At 37.6% G+C, this 24,767-nt stretch overlaps 1 protein-coding gene across 11 annotated transcripts in view; it reads left to right on the top strand.

Annotated features, from left to right (window-relative positions):
* TPST1 (tyrosylprotein sulfotransferase 1) overlaps positions 1–24,767 on the top strand; it is a 30,773-nt gene extending 6,006 nt beyond the window's left edge. For 2 of the 11 annotated variants that reach the window (XM_075168810.1, XM_075168811.1), the window contains exons 2-5: positions 3,219–4,162; positions 10,933–11,131; positions 21,289–21,339; positions 24,720–24,767. In XM_075168810.1, coding sequence (XP_075024911.1) covers positions 3,318–4,162; positions 10,933–11,131; positions 21,289–21,339; positions 24,720–24,737 — 1,113 coding nt within the window. In that variant the 5' untranslated portion in view covers positions 3,219–3,317 and the 3' untranslated portion in view covers positions 24,738–24,767. Of the gene's footprint in view, positions 1–1,798; positions 1,922–3,212; positions 4,163–10,932; positions 11,132–21,288; positions 21,340–23,608; positions 23,685–24,719 lie in introns of those variants that run through there. The other 9 variants (XM_075168808.1, XM_075168805.1, XM_075168809.1 and 6 more) reach the window with 9 other exon arrangements.

Below are 24,767 nucleotides of genomic sequence, written 5' to 3'. Positions count from 1 at the left end.
CAAGAAGCGGTATGTAAGTAGAATGAAACTTGTTACAGAGGATGAACTGATTATAAGAGAGTGGTCTTCTGGTAAGAGTTATGATTCTTAGGTTATGATTCCAATTTAATTTTGGAAACAAAAACTATTAAGCTGTACTTTGAGTGTAGTGTTGTGACAACTGTTGATTGGAATAAGCTTTGCTAGTGTGAAGGGGGCAGGACGTTCTCTCACAGCTCGGTGCCTGGCTCTCTTGAATGCACTGCAAGAGAAAAACACCGCTGTGACAGGTGCCTGCATGAGGAATTCCCTTCCTCCCTCCTTCTGCCCCTGCGCTGTTACGGGGCTCAGTGGGAATTCTGTCCTCTGTCTGCTGCTGTCTGGTTGCACAGCCTCGTAAAACAGGGACTGCGAAGTGCAAGGCACGCACTTGCCTGCTAAGAGTTGCAGCAGAATCTGCAAGGCAGCCTGCCTGCTACCACTGACCAGTTCGTGAAGGCCAGCGGTCTGGTGAAGGACAGGTCCGGAGCGTCCTGCTCGGGTGGTGACTTGAGAATTTCTGAGTTCGTGACTGGATTTGCGTGGAGGAAAATGTTAAGTGGATAATGTTTTGGAGAGGGGGTAGAGGGTAGGCATAAGCATGTTCTTCATTCAGGGATGTGTTGTGCATTGCTGACAGAGATGGAAAAGCTTTGAGGAAGCCAGTCATTTAAAATGTTGGCGGTACCTCAGTACTCGGAGCTCCTTACAATTAAAAGCATCTGTGATTCATACTGTTCAGTGAGTTATTTCAGCTCTGAAAAGCAAGCTCTTATTTAAAATTTCAATTGGAGTACTAATTTCATTTGAATTTTGAGAGGAAGAGTCAGTTTTCAGCCTACCTTATCTGAAAATCCAAAGCTGTTGAACTACAGAATACAGGTAAAACAATTGTCTATACATCAACTGTTACAAACAGAAAAAAAAAAGATACAGTGTACAGGTTGGCATGAACAGATCAAGTCATCCGGGCGGCAGAGGGGCAAATTTATCTAAACCAGTATTGAATATAACTCGCCGGTATTCACTATAAGTCATGGCATATTCTTAGTCCTTCTTTAAATGTCTATATTGGAATTCAGGAATCAGATTTTTAAATCTTTTGTTTCTATCTAAAAGTTTTGTTCAGACTCACATACATGTCCAGAAATCATCTAATACAGTCTTTGTTTTTCTTCTCATCTGTAAAAATGAAAATTACTTTTAAATAACGCAATTTTAAGAATCCTAAATGAAAAAAAAATTAAAAACTTGGTTTGATTTTGTGTATCGTGAGATTTCAGACTTAATCTCCTCTCATTACAGGATAAATAACTTTTAGAATTAAAATACTTAGTAACAGATGTGTTAGCTGTGCAAACCCTTGATTTTAATAGATGTCTAATTTGTTTTCAAGTACTGAATTATACTATCATTGTAGAAAATAGTACCATACCAATTTGGAAAAAAAAACTTCCAGGAGAAAAGCTCCCCGTCCCTGTTTTCCAGCCCAGGGGGCTGGGTACCCCAAGAACAATTGACTATACTATATATATGACTATACTATGACATAAGTTAAATTTTTTTACAGTATCTATTTCTATTCCATGCTATAAATATGAAATGACTATAACCATAAACTTAATTAATGTGGGCTGCCATGATGCTTTATAAAGCATAGTTGTCTTACTATTATTGTCGGTTGACTTTTGATTTGCTACATGGGTTCTTGCCATAAACCTTTCTGTGTAGTAACCATATATTCAGATTCTTAGCTCTGAAGTGTTATGTTTTATCTTAGAGGGGGAAGACTCTTGCTGTCATACCAGCAAAAATGCATTATCTAGATGAAGTAGAAGAGACTAAAAGAAAGAGCAAGCTTACCAGCACTGCTTAAAAGGAATCCAAACCTTCTTATCTGAAGGTAGAATGCAGTATATACTTTATTCTGGCAATGCTTTATTACATGACTTAAAATTATGCAAGGCTTTAACTCTTTTCCCTGGGGTGCTGACTGAGAACAGAATCTATTTTTCTTTCTTCCTAATTTATGCAGTTTTTTAGTATTTCAACTCACATGTATCTGGAGTTCAAAACACTGCATAAGATGTGGGAGGAGGGTTGGTGGGGTTTTTGTGTTTTTTAATCAATGGAATAATGAATGATTATGGTTATGTCGAGTTTGGGTGGGGTTTTTTTTTGAGAGAAATATCTCTAAGGGCCAAATTTTAGGTAAAGAAAACAACAAAGAAGGAAGCTATGATTAGATCATTAGTTTTCTTTTGTATATCCTTCTTTGTATTACCTGGATACTGAGATGGATGAAAATTTTTAAGTCAACATGGGTTGATTCTTTTGTTGTTGTTGTTCTTATTTAAATCAAGACTGATCTTACTTTTGATCTTAGGCAACTTTAATCCTGGATTGTGTTTGTAGTTTTTTATGACTATACATTTCTTTAATCAAAGCTTCCCTTGAAGTAAAAATTGACGTTTCCCTTGCTGCAAACTATTTTTCTGTATTGCTTAAAGGCCTTGATCAAAAATTGGACACTGACAATGTTGATATGTAACTGTGAACCATCTTTTACTATCATCTCGTATCCTGTGAAGAAAATAGAGCATTTCGAGCAACACAGGAGATAATGAAGTTCCGTGAAAATGTGAGAATGAGCAGGATACTGCTACCGTCAATTCAGCAAGCCGGAGTTACTCTAATACTTAAATTCTCCTGTGATTTCTAACGGGATTTGTGTGGGGTGTCTTGTTCATTTGTTTTATCTAGATGACTCTGGCTCAGAGGGGTCATTTTTTTGTCTTTTTTTGCTGTAAAAGCTCAAGTAAAGAAGAGTGGTTTCTTAATAATTACTTTTTTAACGTCTAGAGTCCCATATAAATGATGTCTTTACTTGACTGTGAAGTTTTAACAGTAGCTATCCAATGGTAGAATTCTTTCAAGTATGTTGTTAAAATGTACCACAGAACTTCTATGTAAATAGTAATTGTAGTAATGAATTTTATGTTTTGTGTTACTTCTATGGGTAAACAAAAAGGCTTTTTATTATGGGATGATCGTGTTTAGACTTTGCATTTACTGGTCTTAACGCAACACCAGGAGATAATAGCTTTGCTGTCAGGTATTTCTGTTGTTGATTTATCGTACTAGTTCTTAACAAAGTTCTAAATTTTTTTTTATTCCCCCCCCCCCCCCCCCCCCGCCAGACCTTAATTTATTTTGGATTAGGTTTCCCATGGCCTGTGAACTAGAAGATAATTTGAAAGAGAAGGTCTCTTTATTTTGAAGTGACAGTCTTTATCAAAATGGTTGGAAAACTCAAACAGAACTTGCTATTGGCATGTCTGGTGATCAGTTCAGTGACAGTGTTCTATTTGGGCCAACACGCTATGGAGTGTCACCATCGAATAGAAGAACGCAGCCAGCCTGTGAGGATGGAAAGCGTGAGAAGCACAGTAAGAACTGCTTCCAATGTAAATGCAAACAAAACCTTTGCTTACAACAAAGACATGCCTTTAATATTTATTGGAGGAGTACCTCGAAGTGGCACTACCTTAATGCGTGCCATGCTTGATGCCCATCCGGATATTCGATGTGGAGAAGAGACAAGGGTAATCCCGCGAATTCTGGCAGTTAAGCAGATGTGGGCTAGATCAAGCAAAGAGAAGATCCGACTGGATGAAGCTGGAGTCACAGATGAGGTTCTGGACTCAGCCATGCAAGCATTTTTATTGGAAATCATTGTGAAACATGGAGAGCCTGCTCCATATTTGTGTAACAAAGATCCTTTTGCTTTAAAATCCTTAACTTATCTTGCTAGAATTTTCCCCAATGCCAAATTTCTTCTAATGGTACGGGATGGTCGTGCATCTGTGCATTCCATGATATCTAGAAAAGTCACAATAGCTGGGTTTGACCTTAACAGCTACAGGGACTGTTTGACCAAGTGGAATCGTGCTATAGAAACTATGTATAACCAGTGTATGGAGGTTGGTTTTGAAAGGTGTATGCTGGTACATTACGAACAACTCGTATTGCATCCTGAAAGATGGATGAGAACTCTCTTAAAGTTTCTTCGCATACCATGGAACCAAGCAGTGCTGCACCATGAAGAAATGATTGGAAAAGCAGGGGGTGTTTCTCTTTCAAAGTGAGTATGAGCGTTCCTCCTTTATCTTGTGTTGTTCTAAGAGGTAAAATAGTACATTTTGCATATAAAAGACTAGTCATAACTTGGTTTCAGTTTTTAAGTAGTTAATGATGTCTCGGGAAGCTGATTTATGATGCAGATTGTCTAATGCAGATTTATGCTGATTTATGATGCAGATTGTCTGGAAAGTAAGAATGACTGTTAACTAACAATTTTCAATCTCAGATTGCTCCCGCTAAACAATTGTCCCGCTAACATATGTGTATGGAGCATATGAACGAACTTTTAATTAATGGTCAATCTAATTTGAATTTGGATGTCTAGTATCAGCCTTTCTTCCAATACAGCTTTGCTTTTCCCTGTGCCCCAAAATAAAGCTGGAGTGTTTTATCTAGACTAGTGTTATTCATCCTAGCAAGATCACCCGTTTGATTTCAGGAACTTAAGTATTGTTGTCAATGCAAGAATGTCCTTCGAGTTATATTTGCCAAGAACATACTCTTCCAGGAAACTTGAGAAACTGTTCCAACAAAATAGAAAGCAGAATTGGCGTGCTTTTCTGTTGGCATGTGCTCCTAAAAGGACAAGGATTTTGAATAAAATTAACCTTCTTGTAAGCAAATCTCTCAGCATTCTGTCAATGCCATCTGTGCACCTGACTTAGCTACTTTCAGAAACCAAAATCCAGCTCCGCTTAGAAAACCTAGATAGGTATTGTGAAAGAAAAAAAAAGTGCTCGTTAATTCTCCAGGTAAACTACTCTTTTTGGTTTCTTGGCCATTATTTATAGTGGAGCTTCTGAAATACGGAAGCTGGCTAGTCTTCATGCGGGGGGAAAGGTGTGAATGCTTGAATCTCTCTTCCTCCTTTTTTTTCTATGACAGATACATCTACCAGATTGTCTTGTTTAAGTTTCTAAAATACTGATTAAAAAGCCCTATTCCAGCAGCAAGGCATGCCCAGTTAAATTCCTTGGCTTCTGTTTTCTGAATATTATTCACTGGCCAAGTGCTTCTGAGTATCGGAGGCACCTTGCACAGCAAGCAAGGTGGGCTGGTAGAGACATGTCAAACTGTTGAATACAGAGTGATTTCATTTCTTTAAAACTACAATTTTGAGAAATAAAAATTGGGAGATTTTGTTTATTTAATGCCTAGGGAAGTGACTGTGTGGATTTTCTAATATATTGGGGGGGAATATGATTTAAAGCAAATCATAGTATTATTAGTCAGGGCTACAAATTGCCAAGTTCTGTTAAGTGTCCCGTAAAAATAACTATGCATAATGCCATTTCTAGTAAAATATTACTACCTTACACCTTCCAGATTAGCATTTTTAAAAATTAATGGAGCTTTATAGTATAAAATTCAGTAGCCTTACTGAATTCATACAGTTTCAAGTAATATTTCTTGCTAATCTGGTGGAATGGGATGTGACGAATTGAGAATACTTGTTCGTGTCTCTAAAAACTAAGAAAATGGATTGTTGAAAGTAAGATGTGGCTTCATGATTATTTTTTAATCAAACTTTCAAATTTAAGACAGACGAGTATGGAAGTATTCTTGTGACCCTCAATTCAATCTGTTCAAGGAATTCTTTATGCTTTTATTATCTCTCATGAGATGATATGTGAAAGTAACTTATTATTTCAGAAGGCTTTGGCAATAGTGGAAAAAGAATGGTTTATTAGTGTTATGTCTGTCGTGTTTATCTAATCAAATACCCTTGAAATATATGGCGAGATTTGTTTTTCAGTTGCAAGAGACCTTTATAATTTGATAATGTTTTCAGTGACTCAGTCTTTCGAGGGCTGCAGGAAGAAACAGTTAATATGAAATTCTCTAACTTGGATGTCTGTTTTGTGTATTTATATGATACTAATTGAAATTGTGCAGGGGGAGCTTGAGATTCCCTGATTTTATTTCCTTGTATCAATTAAAACCACCTGCTTTTGGCATCCCTGCTCCTCACTGCCCTCTCGTGTGCAGCAGAGTGCTGTGGACGGCTGCCTGTCTAGGGCGTCCTTGCCCAGAAAAATTACTCTTTAAAAGATGCTTGCTAGGTAGTTTACTAAGAACTTTAAGAGTCTGCCACAGTTAACTTGTCAAATTTTGACAGCTAAACGAAATACATCTTGTGTTATACTTCGTTTTCCTTCTGACAAGTTGCATTTGGCTTGTTCTCAGCTGCAGCAAAATTCTTTATGGCCTCAGGTGTGCGTGGCTGTTCAGTCTGGATCAGGTTCTAACCAATGTTGTTCTCTTATGACTTAGAATTTCTCTTCAGGCTTACAGGAGGGTGCTCTTTACTTCACAGAGTGAATACTGTCGTCTTTCAGCTGAAACAAGAGTCTGGAGCAGTGGAGCTCCGTATTCTGATTAGTAGCTTTCTCCCACCTGACTATCCAAAGGATGCTGAAGATCACTCCAGAGATAATTTAAGGAAATTCAAAACACTGCTGTCTATTACAATTCTGTCTTCTCATAGAGCTTTAATTTATCACATGCCTGGTACCAAGTGCGTCAGTCTGTTTCATAATAATATATTAAAATCAGAACACCCAAATTATATTACAGTTTTTACGGGCAGGAGGAGGATATCACAAGTACCAAATCATCTGTATTGAAATGTGATGTTCATTTAAAAGATACCATCACATAGGCCTAGCCTCTGTAGCGTAGTAGGGAGAGTATGAAGATCTAGATAAAATTGCAGACAGCTAGGGAAATAAAGTATTAGGTAGGGTAGAAAACCTCTGAAGTCAAAGAATGAACAATGATTATGATATGCAAAGGCTGTGATACTGTGTAAAGACTTAAGAAAATGAGCAAACCTGCCTCAATCATCTTCCACTCACCTTTAAGACTTTCGGACAGGCTCAGTATCCACTTCAGAGGCATGATGCCTGCTCAAGTCAGGTCCAACATATGATGCCTGGAGGTGTTTTAACTGTTGGAGGGTTTTTGAAAAGAAATCTGATGAGTTTGTTGTCTTGAAATACTCAAAAACACTTTGAGAAAGAGATCACAGTATCACTAAAAGATCTTTATAATGATGTTATTACCTGGTAACAGAAAGCGAATGTTTAAGAATATATTTGTAACTCATCTGAAATCAAAATTAACTCTGTCAAATGAAATCTGTGTCAGATGAATGAGGCTCTAGGTCAGTGTAAGGTGTTTTATTTTCAGTTGTATATAGAGTTAAATTGCGCGTGCAGGCTGTTTCTCTTCCAGAGATGAGCTAGCCACCCAGTGCCTTGCAGAATTCTTCAGGCAGCGAGCTGACTCCATTTTTATCTTATTCCAGACTCAGAAACTGTTATACAATAGTCTGTTAATAGCAATATTAGATACTAGACAGTCTGTATTTAAGATTCTGACTTCGTCTGTTCCTCTGGCTGCTTGATTTGAGGAAACTGTTGGCTGCCTTATTCTCTTCTCTTACATTTGCTTAGTAATCCCTGCTTTTTCTGTTGCTCATGCAGCCTAGCCTCACTGTTTTCTATTTTACTTAGTATTTTTGCCCCTTATTTTGGTTTTTATCCAGCTGCAAGAAGAAACACTGCAAGGGTTTTTAAGGATGTGCACCACAGCATTTGTAGTGGCGTGAAACCTGTGGTTTGAAGTAATTGCCAACGTGGCTGTTCAAGGAACGTATTATGACTGGACTACATGCTATAACTAGTATTGTTAATATAGCTCTGGCATTTGCCTCCTAACTGAAAACAGCTGTGGTCACTGCTGATGCAAAGAAATGTCAACCCTTTTATAGCAATTTTTATTAGGCTTATTATGAAAATAGCTGTCTAGGCAAAATTACTTCAGAATATACTATTTTTAATACATACCTTTCACTTGATTCTAGTACGGATGTAGAATTATTTGGGGTTAGTCCTCTGTTCCATGCTACCAGCTGCTTTCAAAGCTGAAACTGTTTCTGCGGTTTTGCAGTGGAGCCTGGAAGCATTGACCAGGCAGCATTTGCCATATGCATACATAATCAAATTTGGCAAGACTTGGTGTGTTTCCTTGTTTTGCTTTGTTTGGATTTTGGGGTTGTTTTTTCCTCCTATCCCCTCTCTGTCTTCCCTCATACTCCTCAGATGTTCTTTGTTCTGAAGAATCTTTCCCACAAGTTGTGTTTTACTTTTCTTCCCACCTTAACTCAAAGGACAGAAAAGGATTTAAACAGAAGACCAAATGTGGTCTACTATATTTTTGAATCGGTGCCTAGGAGCTGCTAAATGCTTATCTCTTGCCAGCTATTAATCACCAGGAAATGTTTCATGCTGAGCTTATTGTTACCAAAGAGTAAAGTGACAGTGGGGCAAAACATACGCATTTTAAATATGCTTTTACTTCAGGATGAAGTATTCATGTGTGTGCTAATTTAGGTCCTAATTGATGTATAGCACCCATTGTTTTGGGGTTCCAATAAACTACTAGCCAAGCCCATTACCTGGTTCTCACAGCATCACCCTTATTTTAAATGGTGGAATCAATCTACAGTTTGGTGAAGGGATTTTGGGCTTGGTGAAGGGATTTTGGGCTTGGCTGGCCTGTCTGAGAGGGAGAGGACCATAACTCTTACAGTTTTCGAACACCTAGTGATAAATTTTTCTTGAGGGTCCCACCCACCATGGTTCTACAGACTGCTGACTGTTGTGGTGCTTTGTCGTCTGCCTTGCCACTTTGAACTTCTGAAACTCTTAACAGCTATTTTCTTGCTAATTTCATGTGAAGTCAAATGCTCATCTTCTAATTAGAAGGATCAAAAAGGCAATGCCCAGGCTTTTTAGTTTGCTCTACAGACTTGTGATCTCAGGCCAATAGCCTTCAGGAAGGCTGAAATTCAGTCACAACTCCCTGGTCCCAAATCCTTGTCTGAGTTCCTGCCTTCGGTTTGAGCTACTGAAAATGGTTGAAGAGAGTAAGGCTGAAAATTCTGGGGGTTGTCTAACAGTGTTTTGTTTGTCAGATGCTTACTCATCAGCTTCCATTAAACACCTTTTGCAGCAATCTGTGAAGGCTCTGCTTGTCAAGACAGTTTTCCCATGGGTGACCATTTCCCTGTCTGATTTGTTCTTTGTGGATTGCGTTTAAAGTACTTATGTTACTGACCTTCCAGCATGGTATGACTAACTTCCTTGCTCTGTCCTGAAAGAATTTTAGCTATGATGACAAGTAAAAGAGAGTAACAAGGTAAAGACTGGTGTTAAAATCAAGTTGAGTTAATGACTGGCGGACATGCATGCATGGTTTGTAATTTACGGCTTTCATTGCACAGTACAGTATGCATCTGAATGGGGTGCCTCTTACTATTGATTTAATGTTTGTCTAATGTGCAGCAATACTTCAGCCTCTTCTTGGACTCATGAGGTTAATTAGATAACTGTAATCAAACTTGTTTCTCGTGTAAGTTGACTGATGTCAGTCTTGAGAGCAATTTGACTTTAGCTTAGGGTTCTGGTCTCAGAAACTCTTGGGAATATTTCAGGAAACTTCCATCTATTTTTCTCAGAAGATGTTTTCTCACATTCTACCCACTGTATAATCCTGAAGAATTAGCTGCTTGAGAATTAATTTGAATCTCCGTGTTCTCATTCTTTATCTCATGTAGATGAGGTACTGGTGTTATCCTTTGTACTGTTACTTTCAAGTATAACAATTTTGTTTTCTGGGTGGTAGAGCTTTTTGAGATCAAAATTCCATGTGATGTAAATACGGCCCGGCAAGGATGATAGCTGCAAGGGGATGTGACAGCTGTATGCTCAGCATCAGGTTTCAGGCAGGTTTAGCCAGCCAGCAGGAACTACCGATATAGTGACATACCTTATGGTATTACTTGCAATGCAGATGTAAATATTCCTTTAGGCATCTTGTATATACAGATCTGATCTTTAGCCTGCCTTAAAAGAAAGATGAGCCTTGACATCCAAAATGCATGTGCACTTTTTCTGAGTTCAGAAGAAAGTCTGGAGAGTTTTAAATTACTCGGCCTGTTCTGAGTCCTGTTGGCCTGTTTCAGAAATAAACACAGTAAAGAAGTTGTATGTCTTCTAATCTAAAAGAAACGTGGAAAAACAGTGATTCTTCCTTTAAAAAGTAACCAACAAAATCTAGGGTGCAAGAATGAAAGTGACTTTAGGACTGTTGATTAAATCAACTATTTTCTACATATCGTACATATGACACTGCATATGATTATGCACTTGCCTTTCTTTAAGAACTGTGTAATGACCAAACACTCAATCAGTAAAAGGAATGGTTATGAAAAATATTATTGCAGTCTGTATCTTTCTGTCATTTCCATAGGTCTCTCTTTTATTTAAAAAAAAAAAAAAAATGTCACAGACGATAAATGGCACATGGATTTGAATTTAGAATACAACTTTTAAGAGCATTTAAGACAATGAAACAGCAAATGTGGGAATAAGCCAGTGGGAAAACAGCTTTATATGTAGGTGTGCATACTTTTCACTTAGCAGCTCTTTGGCTTTCACTGCTGTCTTAATGTAAAAAACTTGCTTCAGCACATTCTGTGTGAAAGCCTAAACCAGAAAGCATGCATGAATGTTGTACTAGTTATTCTCATTTTAGCCTTATGTAGTAAAACTTCACTTCCCATCAGCTCTGTAGAAACATTAAATTTTGAGAGAGAAAGAAGAAGGGAAAACCCCCAACAAAACAAGCTAAAAGTCTTAATGCTAGTGAAGAAGCAAGTATTAGTTGGAGTGCAAACCATAACCTTTCTTTCTCCCTCCACAGAGTTGAAAGATCTACTGACCAAGTAATCAAGCCAGTCAATGTGGAAGCATTGTCAAAGTGGGTTGGGAAGATACCTGCTGATGTCCTGCAAGATATGCCAGTGATTGCACCCATGCTAGCAAAACTGGGCTATGATCCGTATGCCAATCCACCAAATTATGGAAAGCCAGATCAAAAAGTTGTGGAAAACACAAGGAGGGTAAGGCATTTTTGTGTGTTTAATTACTGACCGAATGGATGTGAACTGTAGAGTGGAACAGTCTTGTGTTTTGTTTGGGTTTTTTTAAGTCTGTTTCTAATACCTTTTCATACTTAGCAATATGTTTTCCTTGCCGTGGGGGGAAGAAGGAAGAATTCTGCAGGACCTTAAGCACTGAAAGTCTGGCTCCTGCTGTTTGTCTTCAGTTTGGTTCGTCTTCCTTTACTCCAAGCCCAGGCTTGAGCTGTGTTCTTTGGTGTATGTAGCTGAACCTCTTGAGAATCTTCCAGATAGTTGGGGAACTAGTTAGTATTGGAAAAAAGCTAGCTTTCTCGCCTGGGGGTTGGCAGAAGCTCTGTCACAAACTTACACCCCAAATACTTGGTAGAATTTGAAAAGTGACCCATGGAAAATGGCCCAAGATGATAAAAATGTCAGATTTTCCAATTCTTTGCTGCCCTTTGTAGAACAAACAAAAGATGGAGGAAGGTCTGGTGCTGATTAACCTAAACTTAAGGATTTTAGTCTGAATTTAATGTTGTTGGAATTTGAGTAGTTAGGCTATACAGCTGTTTATCCCTGGAGGTATCCATTGAAAAGCTCATTACCATTGTTTGAAATAAGAATGATTAACTCTTTACTTCTGTTCTTTTGAGAATGTATACTTTATTAAAAGAAGGTGACTTTTGCTGTAGCAGCAAAGTAATCATTGGAAAAATTGAATTAAACAATTTAAAAGGACTGTCTTCCACTAGCCTTCTGATATTACAAAAACTGGTTGGTATGCTGATGAGATAGATACTAACGAAGAAAATAAATCGCTTTTTGTGAAGTCTCTAAGCATTTTTGCATTATTTCTTTTTAGAAGCCCTCCCTGGGAAACTTTCATTAGACAGTTGATCAATGTATTAAAGGATGGCAAGTTGACTATTTTAATAGTTGTTAGCTCAGCATGGAAAAGGTAATCCACCTTTTCTGGTAGGGGTCGTTTTTCTGGTAGGGTTAGCATTTTATAGGTTTCCTGGTACTTAGTTTTAAAAGGCTCGCAAACAAACTAACTTTTCTGCACTCAATTCAACCCCTTTAAAAAAAAATGTTCAATATTACTTCACGGAGCCTTGAAAACAAAATCCTCATGCACCTACCTGTACATACTATAAAACAGTGACTCAGATCCAAATTTGTATTGTAGTACAATAATTTAAGGTTGGTTATCTCTTACTGATAGAATTTAAATAAGTTTTTACAGTATGGTGACCTTTCTGAGGCCTCTACCTGTGCATCGCAAGCTGAGTCCGATTGTATGTATTTCAGTTGCTTACTGTTGGGTGGCTTCTTGAAATCTATTTCAGTTCAAAATGCAAGAGAAAAATTCAGGTAATAAACAAAGCCCCAAAATTCAAGCCTAATTTAAAATGCTGAAGTTTGAGGCTTTTTCACAAGTTTGCTTTGAAGCATAATTAGTTTGTTTACTAATGTTAAAAACAGCTGTGAAAAACTGGAGGTTACTGTTATAATAACTGATCCAAATATTGCAAGCATATGGAATACTTGTTAATATTTTGACTGCTATTTTAATTTAATAGTTTTACTTACAGCCCAAGAGAGCATTTTAATTTTATTTATTGTAGTACCCAGTATATATGTTTCCTAGTCACTTGTTTTTCAACAAAATTACTTTTGCATTTATGATTTGTTTAGATAAAATGAAAGAGATGTCCTGAATTAAGACTAAAATCCAAAAAAGCACAAGGATTAAAGATGGCTAATCTTCACAACTTAAAATATTTCTTTTGAAAATGGAGAAACATGAGGCTTTCAAAATGTCGTGTACCCCAAGGAGCCATTTAAAACGATGGCTCAAATCAGTGTTCGAGTTTGCATTCGGGTGGCTTGAATTCCTCCCCAGTCACTTAGCTTTGTTTCCTCCCGGCTGGTTCCCAGCAAATCCCTGCTCAGACCATTGGGTCCTCTGTCTTTCGCCGTGACTATGGAAATATTCATGTCCTGACTTCCTAGGGTTTCAAGATTTAAGGCTTCCCAACTCCCAGACCAGTTTGCTGCCCAGGTTGCCTAATTCTCAGGGCAGCAGGCTCATCACCCTCTCTAGAAGTGCCGGGCTTCTGGGCCATCGTCTTACCGTGTTCAGTAAATTGCCAAAATGCTGGCCACTGAGCTTGGCCTTAAACCAAGTTAGTTTTGAAATAACTAGTATTCTGGTTGGGGATCAGTGGGAGCTGACTCACTTCTGAAAAATGCTTTGTTTTGTTTTCCCCCATGTTTTGTTTTCATTTTGTTTTTATTTGGGGATGGGGGACAGATAGTCCAAAACACTTTAAGGTATTTGGGAAAAGTCGGCGGAGGGGGGGAAGGAGAGAGAGGGGGAGAGAGAGAGAGGGAACTGTGATGTGTTAGTTTTGCCCATCAGGGATGCTGCTCTGTGGGTTTCCCCTTCTCTTCCATGAAGCTATGCTAATTTATTTCTTGCTGCTACAGCTTGGAGAAGAGGGCATTTATTTTTTTTTAAAAAAAAAAAAAAAAATTCTTGATTTAGATTTTTCCAGCCTTTAGGAACTGGAACTTGACAGGTTAAGTGTGTTATTGCATACTCTTAGCTGGTGAATTTGTAAATTACTGTAGCACTACTTTTGTTCTTGTTCCCTTTTTAAATTTCTTCACCTGGGATAGTCTTTCACAGAGTTTTGTACTGGGTATACTGTTGGAGATGAAGCTGTCCAAATAAAATCTTCCCAGAGTTACTCTTTAGTATATAGTAAGAATCTATATAAATCTTACATGTAACTGTTCGTTGCGCACTTTGTGTTTGGAAGCTGTTCTATTGTATTTGTATTTGTGGTCTCTGAGAACTTTAAACTGAGCACAGAATTCAAATTTTAGTTATTGAAAACAGATTGAAAAAGTTTAGACTTCTAAAGCTGAACTGTATTGTGTTAGTATAGTAACACCTTAGAGTGACTAACTTAAAATAATGTTGAATTATCTGACGCTTGCTACTCCAATAGTGTTGTAGTTTCTTAGTCCGTTTAAATTGTTCTGAGCTAGCACTTCAGATGAACGAAATTGCCCCTGTCTGGCAAACAGAAAGCAATAGTAAGGGGGAAGGACTGCTTTTTTCTTTTTTTTTAAATTTTATTTTTATTTTGTGTGGTTTTGAGGGGGGCAGTTTTTCAGTTTTGTGGGGGTTATGTAATGCTGGCTTAAATTGATTGTGGAAGTTGCAACAACAGGGTGGAAGCCCAACACCACTGAAATTCCTGGCAGGGGAGATTCTGGCTCCACCTAAAGATGGAACAACACTGTGTCATCTGGTTCATTGCTATCAGATACGTTAAAAAAAAAAAACAAATCAGTTCTTGTTATGGAGAGTTCTTCTTTTGTATGATTAAAGGCATTTTTATACGGTACATACAAAATCATAAAGATAAGTGGAATGAAAATAAGAAAATTGGTCAGGACACAAAACATGCTCATAGCCAGAAAGCCGCTTTTGAATGCAGACGGTTCAGTATTTTATGACTAGGAGTCTGTGTATTGCCCAGTTGTAGAAAATAACTTAAAAAGATCCTAAACTTTAAACTGCACGATGTCTTTGTTCTAAAACGTGCTTAAATGCTGCTTGTAGAACTGTATTTATACTATACTGCACTAACTGCTCTGAGCAAAATCTATCACTTCTTGGAAGAGACAACAAATTATACTCCACTACTTATACTCAACAGTGAAAATACTGTTCAGCAATTTCAAAGCTGCTGCTGTTAGTCCTGAAGGTGAGAACCAACAGGGTAAGGGTGCTTAAACCAAGGGCTAATATTGGAGAAAAATAGAAAGGAATGGCTAGTGTGGTGCAAAATATTAGCTTCCCCTAAGCTTTCTAGGCAGTTAAGTCCTGTTCTTGTTTTTCTTTTTCTTCTTTTCTCTCCCCCTGCCGGTGACTTGAATATGTACAGATTAAATATTTTTTTTTTCTTCAGTCTGGAAACAAAATGATGATTCTCACCAGCTAAAGTACAATGCTTGAATTACAATTTCTATGTGCTTGTAGGTAATGTAAGGAAAACAATGCTCTCTGCTAAACTTGGATTTTTCACTTTAATGTTGCCTGCCTAGGACACCAAAATGGTTAGGCTGGTTTTCTGTGCTCTTGTAATACAGCACAAAAATAATAAGATGCAACCAGTGTTTGTATTTTGTCATCTTAGTTCTGGTTTTGTTCTAGGAAGTAACAGAGCATGAAGCTGACTTCATCTCTTCTTATGTTGGTCTCCAAGTGCTATGTGGTGTTATGAAATAAGACATCTCTGACAGTATCTGCACTGGTGGAGTACAAATCTAATACGAGTATAACATTTCTGATGTTTTAAATAAACAAAATGTTAAATGGCTTTGTTATCTGTTTTATGTTAGGCCTGGCAACATTATCTTTTATGATACTTTATCTTGTCTTGCTTAAGGAACACAGAACAGAGAGAACAAGGTCTGAATAGTGTTGCACTGTTCAGCAGATCTCTGCATATGACCTCCTCAAGAGGCAACCTTTAGTTACTCAGTGACTGCAGAATTGTGCTATCTTGTGTCTGTCTTCTAAGTCTGTTGCTGGTCTGTGCATTTTATTATGATTGCAAGGGTCCCTTCCTTACAGATAACTATTTTTTTTCCCCCTAGAGTTTTAACAAATTCTACATGCTGAACGTAAAGGAAAATAACATCCTGTAACTAAAAGGAGTTTTCATCTGCAAATGATGCAGAAAATGCAAATAATTAAGCTGTCTGAACTGGTAGCCCAATCACTATATGATGAATTACGAAAGTAGAATCACTCCACATTAGAAGTGTCTGATATGTCTGTATCAATATTGTCAGTTTGTGTAAAAGTGTATGTCAGCAGTTTAACAGAATATACCGACAGTGGAGAACAGCTCATAACTGCAAGACTCTGACTTGTGCCCAGTAGAAACTGGCTTATTGTTATGTTATGATTGGCTAAGTGGTTTCCTTTCACATCTGTAACATATTACATCAGATTTTCTTTGGCACATACTTCCCACTAAATGAATTTGTACGCTTGGAGTACATATTCCAGTCACTTCTTTTAACTTCTTCATGAAGTTATGGTCCTTGCCCTGGAGAGACTGAGAGATGGAAGTGTACAGAACTCTATAGAAAAAGCTATGGTTTTCATCATGACTGTTTAAATACGTGTGGATTCTTCTAATAACATCCGAAAGCCGTTATCTATGCTATCTCTCTTTTATGTTCTGTTGATGGTATTTTCTTCAGTAACATCTAGAAGAAAAAACAGAGTTCTATTAACTCCTGTTTTGTGCCTGTTTTAAATTGTGAGGAAATGTCTCCTGCTGTTAAGAGTCGAGACGTCCATGACAATCATGATTTCAAGACTTTGTATTGAGGTTTTAAAGACAGAAAGAATCTCTGATAAAGGGTGCGAAGTATATTTATACTAATGCATGAGAATAATACATTGTCAAAGATGTGTAATTGTGGAGGTATGCTGTAATAACAAGCTGCTCAAGGCTGTGCATCTCTGTTTATGCTGGCTAAGTTAAGCATTAAGGCATTTGGATTTGTGGGCATTTTCTCTTATATTTAAAACAAAAATTGGGGTTTTTATTTCGTCTGTCTTTTGACCACCAACAGCCCAGGCTTTCTCAGTGTCCTTTAAATTTGTTTAATATCCTCTTTAGTGGGTGTTTCTTCCAGCATGTGGATTCCCAACTGCATTGTTTTTCTTTAGAGGTGCTGATCTCTTTTTTTTTTTTTAAAAACCCAACTATACTTATATATGATTAGTAAGGCGTACAGAGTTATTAACAAACAAAACACAAAATTAGGTATGATTGCAAGCTGTCTTTTGGCAGACATTCATAGGCCTGTCTAAAATCTTGCTCTCTGTGTTGTTCCTACTGGGTAAATATTTACATCTCCGATGTCCCCTTTCTTGGCAGTTCCAACAAAGAGGTGAAGAATTGTATAAGCCTTGTAAGCTGCCTTAAAAGTTAAGGAAAGTCTGAAAAGGCAAGATGAAGGTGCCTCCATGTACTGTGCAGTAAAGGATTGTCTCTAGAAAGGGGCTCTGTTCTGGTTTTGCCAGTGTTGTGTCCCCCCCCTTTTTTTTTTGACAATTAAACATCGATAGCTTTGTACTCTACAACTTTGATGTTTTGAAAGTCCAGCAAGCCCAAGTACACTTACTTGCAGGCTAACTTTTAGACAAAAAGACCCATTACCTCTATGTACTGGAACTGACCAAATATAATGTGACTTTTTCTAAACCAGGCTTGAAAGTGCATGAAAAAGAGTGCTTTAATCTTCTATGAAGGTGAATTATAGGTTACACTTCTGAGTTACACTTCTGTTCTTTTTTTGTGTATTTATAAGGGTTTTCTCAGACAACTGGATGTGAAACTTTTCTGATCTCTTTTTAAGAATAATATGCATTTAGTTTGGCTATAAGAATGTGTTTTGTTTTGCTTTTTTTAATAGAGCAACTTGAATACTGCCAACCCTGAACAACAAACTGACACAGACTTCAGATTCCTCCCCTCCCCTTTGGAAATCCATTTAGACTTGCAAAATAATTCCCTTAGAAATGGTAAACACCATTTCTGCTCAATTTTACTGAATTCTTGCTTAGACTGGAAATCATTCCAATGTCCTCCTTCTGCCTCTCTGCTGCCACTCTCTGAATAATGTGTTTTAGACTTAGAAATTGGTCAGAAAAGAATTTTGAATCTGAAACCTTTTAATTTCTTTGGCTGCACATGCAGTCATTGTTTTTAGAATTTCTGGATTGCAGTTGATCCCTGGGTTTTGATTCAAAAGGGACCACTTACTGGTTTTGGAACTACTTTAAACCAGTTTATATGCAGTCTCAATCTTGACAAAACCAGCATTCTAGATAATGTCAGTTCCGAACCAAACTTAGGCACACTTGTGTTTTTTCAACCTAATCTAGACGCATCTTCTTGGGCCTGTCATTGGTTAGATTTGCCTTTGTAAATTGTGGTGTGTAAATTGTGGTACTTAACGTGAATGTAATATCAAATGCCCTTATCTTTCCAGGCTGTGACATTAGTGTCATTGTGTCATTGTTTTTCTTAATATTGCTGATGCATGAATGCCCTTGACTATCCACTATTGATGCTTATTAGGAATAAATGCTGTTTCTACAAAGGGCATTACAATGATAAGGTTTTTAGAGCAGACAAGTGTATATATGTAGATACATAATATAAAAATTAGACCAAATCATAATTGCAGGAGGAGGAAAGAAGCAGCCCTCCAGAGAGACAAACATGGTTTTGGTCACTCTGGTTCTGAACCAGTCACAATGTACCATCATCAGTATTAACTGTTTTTAAGAATTCCCAGAAAATGACTGCAGTGGTTTGCCAGAAAAGGTGAAAAGTGTGTCTCTTTCTTCCAACATCAGCACTAGTCTAATAAAAGATACTGATTTTTCTTGTGAACGTTGCCTAGGTTGTTCTGTAGCATTTTTTGATGTGATAATATTGTTGATTTGTAACTTCCATTTCTGCTGTCTAGAACACAGCCTGCATTTTAATGGCTTGGTTAAAAGCTGAAAATATGAAATACTCTCCTTCATTTATAAATATTTATAGTATATCTAGGCTCCAGTAAGCCACACACTGAATTTTTGACCAGTGTGGCTCTCATTAAGGTTTCCATGGGAATGACAGTACCCCCTAGCTGAATATAAATGAGCTGTGCCTATCATTTTGAATCAGCCTTTCTATTTTATCTAAAACATGGAATATCGGAAGGAACAGAGTTCTGCAATGTGTGTATAATAATTCCTGCTCTCATGTTGGGACTAAGTGAAGCCTTGTTGTTTGGATATGTTTAGCCTGGTGATAAAGAGCAACGAGAACTGCCAGCTCTTAAGTCCACTCCACATGAGTCATATGGTTAATGCTGCAGGCCTGTTTTGGGGTGAGGCGTCTTACAGACAGGAAATTCTGAGCTGACTCAGCTGCGGTGCGAGGCCACTGCAGTATATTGACAAAATGAGTACGGCTTTATATTCTCGTCATCTATTCATAGGAAAGGGGAGAAAATGGATATTGTTAATAAGCATCCCTTGACTTCCTGAATCTTCTTCCTTTGACGCAATTTGCAAACCAGGGAGTGCAACTCTGAGCAAGGCTTTAGAATAGCCCCATTTCCATTTTATGGCTTCATAGATTTTTTCTAAGTAGGTTTGTGGCTTTTGATTTTTATATGATTACAGCTACACAAGACTAAAAGAACTCATGACACTAGGGTGTTCAGTCTTTTTGTTTCAGTAGGTGGTAAAACTCTTCCTTTCAAGTGTAGTTATTTTTGGGAAAAAAAAACCCCAAACATGCAAACAGAACAAAAACAACCAACCAACCAAAAAACCCCAGAATACTCCCCCCCCCCCCCCCCCCCCCCCCCCCCCCCGGAATGTATTCCAGTTTAATCTCGGAAGTCAAACAGCTTTTAAGAAGTATCCACTAGAGAGAAAACAATTGCCAATTTATTTCCTAATACTTCCTTATTTCTTATTTCCTAAACAGTGGAAACACTTGTTTGGTGTGGCTGTTGGTATGTTTGAGGATATGTATTGCTTGCTCTTTCTCCAAACAATGTTGTTTCAAAAGTAATATTATGCTTTAAAACATTAGAAATGGTGGTACTGACAAACTCTGAACTCAGGCTGGTAATGAAGCTACAGTTGTTGTAGAAATTCATAATCATAAGAGTTGCTGGCTGTAACTTTGTGACAGCCCTACCAGTAAGTGGAACTCACCCGAACTCGTATGTGAAGCTATTAAATCTATATGTCTACTAGTATAGGAAACACACTGATTTTTTTTTTTTAACATTTCTGTAGATGAAAAGCAAATTAATGACTAAATAGTATGAAAATAATAAAGGAAAACTTAAGCCTTATCCAACCCTGTGTTCTCCCTCCAGGAGCTGGGGATTTAGATGTGTGACTACAGCCTGTGGGGGAAGGAGTTAAGTGTCTGATCTCACGCAGTATGTTTGCCAAGTGACTCAAGGTCTGACATGGTGTACTTGGGGAAAATTGCTAGTAATATATCTGTACCTATTATAATGGTATCTGCGTATCTTTAAGGATTAAAGCAAATATATTAACTTTCTCATAAGCTGAAAATTACACTAGCTAGATATGTAGAATAAAGGGATAAATATGTGTAAAATAGGATAGAAGGAGATGGTGACACTCCATGAGTGTTGACCATTTTAACACAATTGAAAGCTAAGTTACTAGCATTTCCAGACTTTGTAGTTGCATTGTCTCCATAAACGATATGAAAACTAACAGAACTTTCCTGTGACAGCATAGTAAGGTTGGGGATCAGTTGTTCAGGTGTGATACTTCTGTTTTCATGAATGATATATATTTTGTACATGACAAATACCATTACGCATCAGAAAACGTTGTGTTACGTGATGTTTGTTGAGTTTTTAAACTGTAAAACATAAATGTTTGAGAACTGAATGTTGGTTATTGCCTGGCTGGTATATCAGTTCTGACACGGTCCATGAGATCACGACAGGTATCTCTTTCAGAAGACTTTAAATGGAGACTCTTCTAATTCTAAATTGTGATTAAGCCCAAAGGGAACTTAATTTATTGAAGATGCCAAAATGTGAAGCAACAGATTTGTTATATAAACTTCGAAAAAGTATGTATTGTAGCAACCCACTCCTAGAGTATTTAATCATCCTGTTGAAAATCTTTTTCTAAAAGCGTAGTGAATGGATTACACAGGACTTAATTAATATTTGAACAAACTTGAAATGTAATACAAGTTGCGTAGTTCTACCATTTTAATGCAAACAAGGTCGGAGTGTTGAGTACAGAGCAAGCCTGGGACCGAGCGTACAGCTATAGAACTACTTTGGACGACCAAGCCTCATGAATAAAACTTGCTTTTGCAAACAAGTTGTGCTCAGTTTAGATAGATCTGGTTTAGCATTACTGGATGCTAATAACCCAGAAGATTCTTTTTTTTTTTTTATTTCCTAACAAGCTTTTTAGCATTTTAAACAGTTGTGAATGCTAGCTTTGAGTAGTACATTGTTTTTTGGTTTTTTTCCAGGTCTATAAAGGTGAATTTCAGCTTCCTGACTTTCTTAAAGAAGTCCCACAGGTACAGTATTGGATTAGTTTCCTTTTTGTGGGTGTAGCGGCAAGTTAGTAGGTAACCAGTCTTTATAAACCTCGTCTTCATGAATTTGATTTTGATCATAAGAGAATAGGTGACTAGAGATTATAAGAGACTAGCTTGTCGATGAGATTGAATCTCCAGTGCTCTTGCACTCGGTGGTCCCAAGCCTCTCTTCAGTGCATGTGTATCTCCAGTGTTAATAGCATGGTGCCTGTAAACCGAGCTGACTGAATATTGCTGTGAAACTCGAGGAAGGTTTGACTCTCTTTTGTGTAGACCAAATTGCAAAGTTTGTTACTTGTAGAGAAGCTTTATCTTTTGTTGCCGTGCATGGAAAGGTTTAAAGCAAGTGTAGTATAGAGAGCAGAGATGAGGAATGAGAGATTTTTAAAAAGAAATACCACTGTATTGGGCAAAACAAACAAGCAGGTCAGCCATGGACAGTGATGGTGTATTGATTTAATAATCAAATGAGCAGAAGAGAGCAGGAGAACCCTTCAAATGCTGTTAATTGTCATCAGCTACCTAAAGGACCTAACCTTTGCAATAGCAGTTGAAAAAGCAAAATCCTTATCCTGGAGTTCTCTTAAACTGCAGGATGTCTTGATACTTCTCCCCCAGCTACGTGAATGTGTAGGAGGCACACTTCCAGCCTCATGCCCTTTTCTCATGGAGACATGATGGAGAGGGTTTGGGCTGCAACCGCTAGCCCGTTTACGGACATAGGAGTTCAGTTTGGAAGATGGCATCCCTTGCTGCTGGGCAGCTCTTCTGTGTCTGCTGAAGGTAACGGAGCAGAGAGGATGGACTTGTTCCATGGAGCTGGAGTGCTCCATTTCAGTAGCTTGAAGGGCTTCTACGTGCATGTATAGGTTTTTTTCCTTTTTTCTCTCCCAAATGTGTAGTGAAATTAATTCTCCCTCCTATAGATGTGCAGATTTAAACTTAAAAACCAGTGTAGTGTACGTGGCTCTGCTAGTCTAGCCATGAAAATCAGGGCAAATGATCTAGACAAGGAGCAAATAATTTAATTCACCTTCATCAGAGAAATAATAAAATGATGTGTATTTTACTGTTTAAATATTTCATATGAAATAAGTAGAACATGTAGCAGTTGGTTTGTGTTTTCTTAGGTAAGAGCTGCTCAACTAGGCTCTTAGAAATAGCAATTTTTGTAGGCTGTATAATTGATGGTAAATGTCTAAATGCCATCTAAAGTGCTCTCTACATTGTGCTTTGGTAGAAAAAACAGGAAGTGCTCATCACTGTTACTGTCTCAGGGTGTGTTCAAGTAAAGCTAAGTAGAAATTTTTTTTTTTTTTCCAATTCCTCTTATATGTACAGGAGTACAGCATTGCAGAATTTTTAGGGACTCTCTGCCTCAAGGATTTTTTATCTCTGCAGCTTGCAAGAGCAAGAGGTGCCCTTGTCTCCCATTAATTTCAATAGGAGCTGTGGGTTGCCAAGCCTTCAGAGTTAGCCATGACTACTGTTGTTGTTGCTGCTATTTTGTGTTTTTCAAAAAATCCCAATCATTGAGCTTCCTTCAGTCTCCTGCAAGGCCTTTCTCGTCTTTTCCAAGGGCTGGAGGCCACCATCGTTCTTTGTTTACATTTTATTCTGTTTAGCAGCTCATCCTTCTGGGTGAGAGAGCGGTGTCTCCTTACTGATGGGGGTTCACTTGGACCACATGTGATCATCTTTTTCCAGGGTAATGCTGTTCAAAGGGGGCTACGTTAGCGTAGCTGTTTAAAAATAGGAGTTCGTAGGCACAGTATGTTGAAATGGTAACTTGCAGCATAACTGTAGCCAAACATGCCAATACTTTAAGCAAAAGAGGAAGATATTATATGCTTCTATCCTGGTTTCTAAAAAGCCTGTAAAATGACTAGAAGTAGACAAGTTATTTACAATGCTTGCATTACTTTATATTTTACTTGATTTCCTATCCTTAATGATACATATGGTACAGAAGTTTATTTAGAATGTAAGTGTAAGTAGCCTATCAAAAGTAAAGTAATTTGCGGTGTCTTTACTTTTAAAAGAAGAAAAAACCTACCAGGCACAAGCTTTCTTGACTTGGGATTCCCAGTATTGAGAAAAGAGTCTTTGATTATGACTTTTGTTAGATGTAGAGATTGACGAATACACAGCAGAATCTACCACATGCAAACAAAGTATTTTGACTTATTCCTTTCATTCAAACGAAAATTAATTGATTAAAAAGAAAAATTGGTTTCTTTTGTTCCAGCCAAAGAAGACAGTAGAAAGGAAGTCTCGTGGCAAGATAAAATGAACATGGATCAGTAAAGTCAAATAGCTGTAGTGTCTGTTTCATGTTTTCAGAATATAACTTTTTGCTGTGGACACCAAATCTTTCTGATAAATCTTTGTGTGATCTCTAATGTGGGCTTTGCTCTTTTACTGGATGTTTGCCTGCTCTCACCTTTGAACAGTTAGTGCTCATGCTTTGCAAGTTGTGCTCAGCTAATAGAAAACCATTAAGAACCTGGCACCGCGCAGCTAAATGTGCTGTTGCTCACAGCATTGTTCACTCTCAACTGCTGGCCAAAATGTCTATGCAGCTTAACGGCAAGACAACTATTTAAATGTGTGCTGCTTAAAAGTTATTGTCAGCAAATTGTGTTGAGAAAGTGTGCTGTAGTTATTTCTAATGCTTTCAAATGCAATTATTGTGGTTATTTTGAGATTATCTACAACCTTACAGATAAAGTTGCAGCATGTATGGCGGCAAGCGTAGGGTGTGTCAGAACAGGAGGAGATTAAATATTGCTGATAAGGATTTCTGGAAAATGCCGGGAGATGAGCTATCTTTAAAATTTAGCACGCTGTGTATAGATAGTGTGCTAGCAAAATAAATGATCCCTGGTCTGCCTACAGTATCTGTTAGTTAAATTACGCTCTCTGTATTTTCCAGTCATTTTGTGATACATCAAAAGAACTTGGTCCACTATTACTAGTAAAATGTCCTCTTTCAATCTGTATGATAGAGAGGTTTCAAAATGGGACTCTGCTAAATTTCAGGAGGTGGATTTATACAATTAGCTTGGTATGATGACATTATTTACCAAACTCTAAGCAGATTTATCCAAAGTAAAGAAAGATGATCTAAAAAGCAAAAATAAGCTATGTGAAATAGTAAGAGAATATTGCTTAAACCGTAAAAACTGATGCTGGGGTTGAAATTGATGCTAATAGTGTTCTCCTTTAGTATTATACTAAAGATAAAATTAACGTAACTAAACAGCTAGATGGTTTTGAGTGAAAACATTGGTGCTGATAATGATATTTTTCCCTTTAATGTAAAATAGCTAATTTCCTTTTAATTCTTTACTTGACAGACTGAACCTATGGAATAGAAGATACAATGGATATTTCTTGCACAGAAG

Source organism: Calonectris borealis, chromosome 19, assembly GCF_964195595.1.
Source record: "Calonectris borealis chromosome 19, bCalBor7.hap1.2, whole genome shotgun sequence".
Taxonomy (NCBI): domain Eukaryota; kingdom Metazoa; phylum Chordata; class Aves; order Procellariiformes; family Procellariidae; genus Calonectris; species Calonectris borealis.
This window is presented reverse-complemented; position numbering and strand designations above follow the sequence as displayed.